The sequence below is a fragment of the Strix aluco genome, chromosome 4 (genome assembly GCF_031877795.1).
Source record: "Strix aluco isolate bStrAlu1 chromosome 4, bStrAlu1.hap1, whole genome shotgun sequence".
NCBI lineage: Eukaryota > Metazoa > Chordata > Aves > Strigiformes > Strigidae > Strix > Strix aluco.
The window spans coordinates 82,534,586-82,546,660 of record NC_133934.1 but is presented as its reverse complement, the minus strand read 5'-3'; the positions used below and the strand labels follow the sequence as shown (position 1 = coordinate 82,546,660).

The 12,075-nt window shown below is 45.1% G+C and overlaps 1 protein-coding gene across 7 annotated transcripts in view; it reads right to left on the bottom strand.

Moving 5' to 3' along the window:
- Positions 1–4,211: 4,211 nt before the first annotated feature.
- Positions 4,212–12,075, bottom strand: part of WDFY3 (WD repeat and FYVE domain containing 3) — a 187,167-nt gene continuing 179,303 nt past the window's right edge. For all 7 annotated transcript variants that reach the window (XM_074823816.1, XM_074823815.1, XM_074823819.1 and 4 more), the window contains 5 exons: positions 11,869–11,965; positions 10,531–10,860; positions 9,359–9,470; positions 8,816–9,013; positions 4,212–8,009 (listed from right to left, as the gene is read on the bottom strand). In XM_074823816.1, coding sequence (XP_074679917.1) covers positions 7,889–8,009; positions 8,816–9,013; positions 9,359–9,470; positions 10,531–10,860; positions 11,869–11,965 — 858 coding nt within the window. In that variant the 3' untranslated portion in view covers positions 4,212–7,888. The remainder of the gene's footprint in view (positions 8,010–8,815; positions 9,014–9,358; positions 9,471–10,530; positions 10,861–11,868; positions 11,966–12,075) is intronic.

Here is a 12,075-nt window from a genome sequence, read left to right as displayed (position 1 = left end):
AAAAAAAATAACCATTTTGTGAAGCAGGAAAGCACCCTGCATAGCTGTCACAGTGAGTGATGGCATCCTGTGACACAGTGGAAAGAAACAATCTGGGTCTCCTCAATAAAATAATGTATTTAGTTGACTTTTTAGTTGAAAGAACTAAGATAAGGAGAACATAACAGCTGAGGGTTTTAACTCATCCACAGAAGTAACCCTGAGATCACGGTTATTTTGAATTATTACTGCTTTTACAGCTGAAGTCAAACCTACTTTTACCCTCTCTCCTTCGAAAGGAGCAGCCTTGAGTTCAGTGAAGTCCTCGCAGTTCCCTACAGCTGAGCCCCAGCCCTTCCTTTTAGGTCTGAAGGGAGTCCTTTTTGGTTGCCCTTTGTTGTCAGTCCTCTTCCCAGCTCAGTTTGGAGCTGATCAGCTCTTGGACACGTGCAGATACACCCCATGGCGGTAAGCCCTCTCGCAGGAGCTGAGAAACAGCTCCCGGGTTCCTCTGCAGTGGGAGCGTTTGTCCTGTGACCAGCATCTCCGTGAGCTGCTGGTTCCCTGCCTGACCTCACCAGGATGGTGCTGGGAGGAGCCGCTGAGCTTGACAAGAGCTGGAAGCTTCTCCCAGAGCTGATGGCAGCTTGTGTCAACACCCACCACCGTCTCCCTGCACAGGGCTGGTTACACAAAGTTTTCATCACTGTTGTTGGGCAAGAGCCTTGCCCTGTGTGTGTGCACACGCACAAACCACGCATCAGTATTTACATTTGCAACAGCCTCTTGCCCAGAGGCCATCTTGGCTCTTGCTCAGCGCTTTCAGCTCCCGGCAGCTCTGCCCAGCAAAGCCGAGCAGGCAGCACAGGCCACAGCGGCACCGAAAAGCAGGGAGGGAGCAGCCCCTCCTCCTGGGGGAAGGTGCTGGTGGGACAGCCAAAGCCCAGCACCTGGAAAATGGGCTGGATTTGAGCTACCACTGGCCCTCAGCGGCCTGGTTCTACCTTTCATTTATTTACAGAATCACAGAACTATCTCGGTTGGAAAAGCCCTTGAAGCTCCTCCAGTCCAACCATGAACCTCACACTGACCGTTCTCAACTCCACCAGATCCCTCAGCGCTGGGTCAACCCGACTCTTCAACCCCTCCAGGGATGGGGACTCCCCCCCTGCCCTGGGCAGCCCATTCCAACGCCCAACAACCCCTTCTGCAAAGAAATACTTCCTAAGAGCCAGCCTAACCCTGCCCTGGCGCAGCTTGAGGCCATTCCCTCTTGTCCTGGCGCTTGTTCCTTGGGTCAAGAGACTCATCCCCCCTCTCTGCACCCTCCTTTCAGGGAGTTGTAGAGGGCGATGAGGTCTCCCCTCAGCCTCCTCTTCTCCAGACTAACCCTTCCCCATTCCCTCAGCCGCTTCCCATAAGACACGTGCTGCAGACATTTGATGTGGTTGCTGAATATTTTTGGTCATTCCCCTCCACGCAATAACGACTTCACAGCTTTTCCTGTACGCTCACAGTTAGAAAAACTATGTCACATCTCCTGCTGGCCCTGCAGGCACGATTGCGCTGATGTTCGTCAGTGGCCGTGTTCAAGTTTTGGTCCCATTTCTTACAAACTCCCCTTTTTTGGGGCCAGTTGTGCATCCAACACAACATCACTCAGGTGCCCCAGGGAGGCCGGGCAGGATTTGGCTCCCAACACATCAGCCCCATCTCCGTGCTCACTTACCCCGTCCCCCTCTCTGCATTGCGTGGCACACCGACCTCACGGGTGAATCGACAGCACATCCTGACATGGAGACGGGCACGTTCCACTGCCAGTAATTCTTTAAAAATACATCTGCAATTTTTATAATGGCACAGAGCATGAAAGACTTCAAGCCTAGACAGCAGGCTCCAAACCTCACCTTTCTGAACTGGGAAAATCATCACAACCGTGATGAAAGACAATTTGGTCACAGCAAATCAGCCTCAAACGTGGTAAAACGGAGCTGGCTGTGGCGCTATCACAGAATGAACTGCTGCAGTTTTTAGTTCCTAACAGCTCCCCCTCCCAAAACCAGGTACAGACCTTCCATGAACAACAGACACACCCAGCAGACGTGTTGGAAGGCCTGGCCAGTTGTTTTAGCTGCTAAATTGAACACCTGGCCCCGGGGAGGTGCTTCTGCCTGGCGGGAGCTGTGGTGCAGCTCGAGGTGAAGGCTGCTGCGCTTTTGGTGAGCTGCCCTGCCACTCACCGACTGAAGTGCCAAGGCTTGGGCAACAGGCCCAAGAGCTGACCTGTAGATGAATCCTGTACATTTTATAGCCGATAACCACTGTGCTAGTAGGGCTTGTGCTGGGTTATAACAAACCACCTCTGCTGATGTAAAAAGTGCTGAAGTGGTGAAGTATTGAAGCCTGAACAACAGGCCCCGAGCCGAAGCTGCTGACTTAGTATGTAATCATTAGTGGAATATGTATGCTCGTTAATGAAAGATGCAGCTTGGACAGAATATAATCAGTAGTGAGGATGAAATGCTGAGAGAATGTATCCAACTTCCCGATTTAGCCTTGTTCAAGGCTGAGAGCCCAAGTGTTTGGCCTTGTTAGAAACTCCCTTGGTTTTCCCCCCTGAGCCCTGGCCAGGCTTTGGGTGGAATCCAACAGGAGAATGAAACCAGAGATTTTCTGCTCAAAACAAAGGTGCCAGCTATTCTGGCTTGCTGATTTTTGGTATATAAGGCTGGACCCGCTCACAGTGACTTTGGATGCCTCAGCTACGGGTAGAGGCACTGTGTAGGGTTTCCCACTTGCCGGGACAGGCTCTGCAAATCCTCGCTGTAACTGGGGCTGCCCAGCGCCTGCGGGTCTGGATGATGGTAACGGGTGCAAGTGGTGAGGGATCTTTCTTCATCGCTATTCTCTCTCTCACGTAGTAATGATTTGATGCATTACCCTGTATTTCCCTATTTGTTTGCTTTAAGTGCATTATTCTGCCTTTTCTTACTGCATGTTTTCTGTATTACTCTGTTACATTATTTAGCTATCCCCAGTAAAATACGCCTGCTCTTTTCACTCTGGTGTCCGAGTTCAGTTGGTATCCTTAATCAGCAAAACAGCAGCTAACTCTTTTTTTTGCCTGTGGGAAAATGAGGTTGAAGTAGCACACACCGAACCCTCCGGCTGCACAGAGCGGCCAGGAACTGCTGCGAGGAGGGCGTCTGTCCCCGCAGAGAGCGGGCAGCCGTGACAGCCCTCGCCCCCCACACTCCGCAGGGTTTACTGCCTCCAAAATGCTTTGGTGAAGCTCGTTTGTGACCTGCTCCGTGGCAGCCGAAGAGCACGCTGGGCTGCAGCTGTCAAGTGTGCTGAGAAAGACAGTAATTCCCCTACAACTGTTAAAGAGAAAACTTTTTTTTTTAAGTGTATGAAAAGATCTACAATATGGAAATTCCTGAGTGAGAAATAGTTGAACCTATGAGAAGTGGACATAAACGATGCTGTAAAACCAAGATATGGCTTAGGAAAGCCATGAAAATTGCTTCTATAACTACTGCTTGAAAGCACACTCCAACGTACCAAAAAACCCTAAACAGTTCACGGTAGGCATCAATGTTAAATGCACAGACAATTAAGTTCATCAGTAGAAGTTCCTTTTTTTTTTTTTTACAACCAAAGAAATCACTTACTGTCGAACACCAAGAACGCAATGCCTGGTGCTCCTCAGCCAAGAACACGGTAGGTCCCACTGCATCAAAGCCTGGTTTTTAGTTAAGAGAAAAACTGTTAGCCACCAGCGTTGGTACGTAATTAACTGCCAACATGAAAACCCCCAGCCTTTAGCACTACCATCTTAGGAAAAAGTATAAAAAAAAGGATTGAAGAATTGGTAAAATATTTCAACATTTGGGGATCTTAGGCTGTTTCTCAGCGGGTAAGGTCAAGTTCTGCTCTAGCTGTCATCCTCTCCTTGGGGAAGACAATTCCTCCTCTTCCACCATCCCTACCCAGCATGACTTAAATCATTCTTTTCTGAATGCTTTCTCTATTTTGGTACAGCCTATTCTACACACTATGAAATTCTGCTGGCTTCACACTCTACAGTGACACTTATAAAGCAAAAAAAGTAACCAAAGACACATGATCTCACACTGCATCATGGTGGATGACTGTCCTTGCATTCAGAAACTGTAACGAGTAATAGAAATTTACTCCTCAGGACGATACAGAAACATGTTACTCATGAGTTACCACTCCCATGTTAAAAACGTTTATTCAGCTGCAAATGTTGCATCTTTCCAACAAATGCAAAACAGCTTTTTGGTGGTAAATAGCAGGTATTTATTTGAAATGAAAAAAATACTTCAGTACCTGAACTATTGCATTTAATCATGTATTGTTGTAATTGTGTTACTCTACCTTTTTGCATTGGAGACAAATATACAATGAACATTCAGATATCACAGATTGCACACTAGATAGTAAATCGTCAGGCCTTTTACGTAACCACCAAAAAACAGATATTGGATTCTGCAATATAGTACAAAATTCCACACTCCAGTCTTAGCCAGTTATCTTCAATTTACTCCTGATGCTGTACAAATAAATGGCCATTTAACTAGGGCTTACAAGTTAATAACAGGACAAAAAAAATATACATTGCACTGACACAAAAAGTCAGCTGTGTTAATAGTCATGCAACAAGTAACCAAACTTGCTGAAATTAAAAATACTTTCTAAAAACAGTTTTAACTGCATAAGTATTTATACACAGTTCATTTACTGAAACAAAAGGAGTCTTTAAATGATACAAAGCAAATATAAGTTTCTACCAATTTTATACATAAGAAAGTGCAAAATAACTTATCTAAAGTGTTTTGCTATCGAACTGATGAATGTCGGCTGGAGGCAGCCAACCCCCTCTCCTAAGCATGACGTTACAGTTGCACACTACATACGAATGTTAAGAATACATGAGTAAGTATACTACAAAGAACAAGGCAGGAGAAGACATGTGAGGTACTTGCAGAGAATACAGTCTACTAATGTTAGTGTACGTGAGTATAGTTTTGCTCAACAGATTTTTACATGGAAAACAAAGCAAGCTTGAAAGAAATGGAAAAAAAAAAAAAAACCCACTCCCAAGTGAACAAAACAGTTGCCCACAGCACCAGCTGCCAGAGGAAATACGAGCAGGTGTGTTTTTTCCCCTCCACCTCCTACAAGCAAGAACGTGGGTTTTGGAACAGCGCAACCGAAGAATTAAGTCAGAGGGCTGTGGTGATTTGTTTGCAAAACGTAAATCGGGACTAACCTCTACACTACAGAATCTGTAAAGAATAATGACCTTGGTTTTTTTAGTACGCTGCCCGACATCAGAAGATGATGTTTGGCAGCGTACTAAAAGCAGCATTGAAAGAACACCCCCTGTACAACGTGCTCACGTAGCTGAGTGCAGTCAACTACCTCTTCGCTGACACCTTCACGACCCCGCGTTAGTACTATATGCCAACTGCTTGCTTCAGTGGTTAGATCACATCGGTGTTACTGTCATAAACCTTGTTTGGATTAGGGTTTAATTACGTGGCTGTACAAGTTCCAGTCCCTAGAAAAGAAGACTTCCTTAAATTTGGTTTTGGTTTAAAATCTGGAGGCAAGGGGAAGAAAACTCTGTGGACTCAAAGGCATTTAAAAGTTGTCAAAAGAGCCTTTTCTTCCAACTGAAAGGGTTAAGGCCACGAGCCTGTCTGCTGAACTATGCTGGTTTCGCATCATTTTGGGAAGGGTGAAGGCAACGTTAGAGAGAACAGCTGAACACAGAAATTCCAGTGCTCTGCACATGCTTACTGAGGACCTCTTCTTGCTTTTCGGGACAAATCTGTCAGGCAGCCCTGCAGCGTGGCTACGTGGCCATCGCTCTTTGGATCCAAAGGGATCTATTTGGGTCAGCTAATCTCAACAAACCTGCATTTACTCAACAGTGTGCAAGGGCTCTAGAGAAGCCTTCCTGTTCATTTGGGGACCTAGTATACATACCAAAACAGGAATAGATCTCATTTTACAGACCAGCACATACATAATAAACAAACATGTATTAAAATACATATTTAACCTTCAGTGCATAAACATGGGATACCAGGGTAAATAGCAAGTGGTCAGGATTAACAAATTATTCACCACTAGAAGCTCAAATCAAGAGAAGACGGGTGTGCCCCCGCAGTGCTCAGCACCCTCTGGAAGGAGCTCAGGCCACCACAGAGGGTCTGGCATTTCCTGTGGGGTGATGCCAACACCAGTGCTGGATTTAACCACTGGCTGTTCCAGGGCTAGAGCCTGCCCAAACCATTCTGAGTGAGATGATGAGATTATCCTTCGAGTGAAGACACTCACGGAAGTACTGGCAGAGCAAAAGCAGGGCCACCTGTCGTCTGTTGGTTTGGGTCGTATCCTTACCGCTATGTAAAAGAATCCATTGTGAATATACCTAGATCTAGATCAGTTTGTCACCCATTTACAAAATATATACACATATGTTAAAAAACAAAACCAAACTGAACACCAGCCTGCCCCCTGCCCTCCCAGCCCCCCACCCCGCTCCCCACCCAACCAAAAACCCACTGGCAAGACCTCATTCAGAAATTAAGTCCATGGCCCTACCCGATGCACGTGTTCCAATCCCAGTGGATATCAGTGTCTCTACTTCATCCCACATGTAGTGCAAAATAAATGACAGAGTAGTAAAAAAATACTGCAATTAAATTCATATTGGAACTTAAAAACCATCATGGAAATCTACTGCCGTCCTCAAGTTGATGCCATGTGCCGAAACACGAAGATAGCTTCCAAGCATTTCTGACATGACTAATATCACCCTGTTTTAGAGTAATGCCTGTTGTTCCAAAAAGTTTTTTTGCAAACAAGCTACAGGACAACAGCGGTTAAATTTTACGCACAAGGAATTCATTCTGTACCTATAAAGCAAGCCAATTGCTATTGACTAAAGAAGGTAAAAGCTGGTTCTTGCACTGCATGAATCAGCTGCTAATGAACATTAGGTAATTAACAAAACTGCAGCTCTGACATATGTATAAAAGAGGCCTTATTAAATATGAACAACACTGAGGTGGTAAATAGTTTGGTATAAAATGCAACACAAGTGTACAATTTAGTTCCTGGTTATCTTACAGCTAGAATAAAATACTCCAAGTCCTATTCTCAAAAATGTTTTCTTTTGAAAAAATCCATGTAATTCTATGAATAGCCTTACTTAAATTAAGATACTGTGGGCAACTGAAAGAACAAACATGCACAGACTGGATTTTTAACAGAAATACGCATAATGCCTTTGAGTTTTTGATTTTTTTTTTTAAACATTCGTATTTAAATTGATAGATGAGATAAAGATGCCACACAAAGTATAGTGGTTAATCTGAAGTCCCATGTAACAAGCAGTTAAGTTCATATTTAGATAAAAAGGCCATTATACCTATTTACAATATACACAGTTGCTTGCGAAGAAGGCAGATTTACAACTATCTTCTAAAAAGCCTTCCCCACCCCCTCCCCCCAATAAAGATGACTAGCTCTACAAAAACAAGACAAGAATGGGTGTTTAGGATAAGTGAGGATTTTCTCGATAGCCATGTCAACACAGGTCTAGGGGTTGACAGTTCCATTGGATTTGTGGTTATTAATCACGTCCTCCTGGGCCTTGCTCTTCACTTCATTATACTCTTAGCCTCATTTACCTTCTGTCAACACCAATCAATTCAATGATCCCTTTTCACTTTTAGTGCTTAAAACTCAGTATAAACTTAAGTGTAAACAGACAATATTCTAATCCCTTCCAATCACTGCACCATACTCTCACTAGTTCTTGGAGCGACGGCAGGGCTGGACGGGGTCTCCGTTGGCCAGGGCCCCATCAGTTTCTGGGCCCCTCCTCTGAACCCCGCTCATGCTGCAGGTTGTAGAAGCAGTTCTGGCAGACTCTGACTGGGGAGGAAATCTTCAGACGCTTGATTTCGGACTGAAACCTGCTGCACCTGTAGAGGAAAACAAACATTGCTGTGAACACGGGGGCCTCTCCCAACCCGGCCATTTTCTGTCCGGGTGTGGACATTCTCATCGTGACTTCAAATACAAGAGACCCGTCCAAACTTATCTCGACAAAAAAAATGCAATGCAGCGGCAGAAGTAGAATTTAACTTGTGCGATCACCACAGATTCAGTGCAATGACTCTGAGTGAGAGGTGGCTTAAAAACAGCTGTTGTCACCAGTTTAGACTCAAAGTATAACTACAGAGATGAGACTAGAGATGCCGTCTCTGACCCAGTGGACCAGAGGAGAGACTCCCACCTCAGCTCCTGGGTAAGGGGAGCTCACGTACATCCTCTGTGTCACACACTGTCCTGTCTGAGGCCGCATCATCCTTACAGTCCTGCACACAGTTTACCTTTTGACCAGGTTGCTTGTAGACTGACAAGAACAACTAGTTGCTGCAAAAGGAGTTATGGGTGGTGGATTTTTTTCTGTTTGTTTGGTTTTTTTCTTTGCTAAGCTCACTTGTCTAGAGTTTTTCTCAGATGGGCGACAGGAAGGTTTTCAAAGCTGCAAGCAGATTTCATTCTCTCCCAGTACCTGTCTGTTAACTGGATTTATAAAGGGGCTGGTTTGTCTTTTCTAATCCCCCCCTGAAATTTTTGAGAGTTTTGATGTTTTTTATTCATCAGTTCTGGTTTGGTAAGGGAAACCTCAGCCTTTCAGCAGAGTTCCATGCTATGCAACAGCTTTGCCCAGCCTAAAATTCTGTATGGAAAAGAGCCCGAAGGAGACTGTTGGCTGGCTTACTTCTGGCAGAAGAGCTGTCCACAGTTCCTGCAGTGGTGACGCCTCTCCGTGAGTGAAAAACGGACTGCGCAGCCTGAGCAGCTGTCTCCCCCCTCGTCCTTCACCCAGTGATCAGCTGCAGAGCGGCCAGGCTGATCGCTTACGGACCAGCTGAACACTCTGCCTCGACCATCCCCGATCAGAATTCTGCTGTGATCCCTGCGAGAAAAGAGCAAAAGCATTTCTGCAACAACTCTGGCACAGTAACACGCAGACACTGATGACGGATTTTACATGTCAGAGTATGTAAAACGTTCAACTACTGGCACAGTAACTAAATTAGCCTGGTCTGACTGACAAGCAGAGCTGTAACAACACTCTATGTAACATAACGCAGCTGAATAAGTCTACTTATTTTAGTACTTTTTTTTAAGTCAGTCCTTGAACAAGGCTGCTCTAAACAGAAGCACCATAGAACAGCGTTACTGAAGAACAATGGCTGGTTCATACCACCTCCCGCTGACAACACCCAAAAAATGTTTTCAAGCACTTGGAGCTACTCACTTAGAGATGCCAAGTGCAGTGATTTCTGCTGGATGTGCGTTGTCTTTGCGATCAAATGCTGTGTGCATAGTTAGTTTGCTTCTAAACACCAACTGACGCTCCCATCTGTATCCTGGAAAGGAGTGAGAAGTAGGAGGGGAAAAAGCAAATTTGCTTGTTCTTGTTTTTGTTCCCTCCTTCCCCAACTTACCTGTACGTGTGACTTTGCAGAAAGAAAAAAATCTCCCCCCAGAGATAACTCTCTATGACTTAAGTTTCACTCAGGGAAAACTCATTTTTCAACTGCTTCCCAATGCATGTAAGAAAGGAGAGGTTACAAAACAATGCACAGAGCCTCGGAGCTGCAGAGAATGGTGACATGACACAGAGAAACCCTGTACCAAAGCCTGACACGACAGGACTGTGATAACTTAATTTTTTATTTTTTTTTGAATGATTTTATTTTTGAAGTCAAGACTCAGATTTCCAAATGTCATTAATTTTCTTCATAAAAGCTCAAATGATGCTGTGTTTGGTGTGACTAAAATAATTTTGATGACATACAGTGTTTTGGCTGTTATTCAGCAGTACTTGCAGAGTGTCAAGGTTCTCTCTTTTTCCCCACTTTGCCCTCCACCCCCCGTCAGGAGTCTGGAGGTGTGGGATAAGCTGGGAGGGGACAGAAGCTGGAGAGCTGACTCCAACTGACCGAAGGGATATTCCACACTGTGTAAGATCATGCTCAGCAATAAAACTGAGAGGAAGGGTTTTGGGGAAGGCAGCCATTTGCTCAGAGGCTGGCTGGTCATCGTTCTGCTTGCGGGAGGTGGTGAGTGATTGTCTTTGCATCACTTGTTTTGTCTTCCTCTCTCCTTCACTTGTTAGACTATCCTTACCTCAACTCGCGAGTTCCCTTGCTTTTTTAATTTCTCTTCTCCCCACCATCCCACTGCAGGGGGTTGTGGTGGTGGTGGTGGCAAGGGAGCAGCTTAGCTGCTGGCCAGGGTAAACTGACCACAGCTTCTCAGGAAAAGCTTGAACAACATGCAACCTTTCACACGCCAATTTTTCTCTTCACCGGACATTTTGGAATTTATCAGCCAACCCTGCTCAAAGCTGCACACAGAGCTCTTAGACTGCCTTATGGGTCAGCACGTTTATCTGACAGAGGAAGCGTGCCCAATTTCTTTTACCTGGTTTAAGCTTGCTGTAGTGCCGTGCTTCAGCGTAGCTGGGGTGTGGGTGGTTAACCTGAGTGTGGGGATGCATTTTTGCTTGTCCCTCTGAATAATTCACAAAGATAAAGCCATCTTTCTCATCCAAGCTGAGCTGGTCTGACCAACGCCTGGAGTCGTCAGAGCCGCTGTCTGCTGACCACGCTGCTGCTGCTCGGTTTGATGACGACCTCGGCCTGTGGCTGGTGCTGCTCGGTTGACTCTGGCTCTCCTGCAGCTTCGTGTCTTGGCCTATACATGGCTCATCCGCCTCGGAGTCACTGCTGTCCTCTTCGTGGGCTTCCTGCCCTGGATTCACCCAACGGGAGAGAAGATGTTGTTAGCAGGGCTGTTTATAGCCTCCACTTTTTCCCCTAATCTGCTAATCTGCTGCTGCGCTACCTACAACTCAACAGGTACCACCACAGCACGACCAGAGGGAAACTGCATGCAGGTGTTTCAAAGCTCCTGCCAGGAATCCCACTACTCATCTTTTTTGCACTGGTCTGTCAGAAAACAGCACTCCTTAGCTGAAGCTATTTCCTATGATAGTCTAAGGTAGGCTATGATAGACACAATGAGTAAATTTTCAAAAAAATGCTCAAGTTAACAAAACCAAATCAGCAGAACTTACACGAGTAAGCACAGTCAGCTATGCTGAAACTCCACTTGACCCAGAAACACAATGCAGATTTGTTAATAACAGGTTTTTGTTAATGAAAAAAAAAGCAGCTGCCGAAGATATTGATATTCCTAGTGCCACTGAAAAAAGAAGCTGTATTTATATAATAATTACTGAGTATCATGCAATCCAGATCCAAATCCAGATCATATCTTCAATATGAAGAAGGCAATAGGAAGATGAGACAGCTAAAAGAAACGCCCATCAAACACAGGCCAAAACTGTCCGACAAGGGAAAATGATATGGCCAGCATTGCTTGTCTAAACAGCATACTGATCCATCAGTAGATGCTGTTATGCTATAAATCCATTTGGGAAAAAAAAAAAAAATCTAGCTTTTGGACAACGGTAGCATCCATTGAGTTCACTGATAGCAGAACCACACAGAGAAAAGTTCAATCTTCACAGAAAAAAAGCTATGACAGGCATGACTTTTTCTTACTCCTAGCAGTATGAAACTACCATAAGCAAGGTGGTGAGCAAAGATGTTTTATTTATTATGCCCACCGGATGTCTATTGTCTTTTGAGACAAAACCCCAATCCTCCATTCTGCACTGCATAACCACAGGGCTTTGCCTACGTATAGCGAAGAATAGATAAAAGGCAAATACAAAGCACTTGTCAGGAGACATACCTATTTGTGCTTCCTGACAATCCTCTTGCATTTCCAGCATCTCCACAGGCTCTGGAGCTGGTGTTTCTGGTACTTGCAAAAACTCCATCCGCCAGAACTGGAGGGACAGGGGATAAGCAAAGTGGCATTGTACTGAACTCTCAGCTTTCTTCTGAGCTACTTATAGAGTTAAGATGGCTTATTAGAACGGTGTGTCTGCACTGGTAG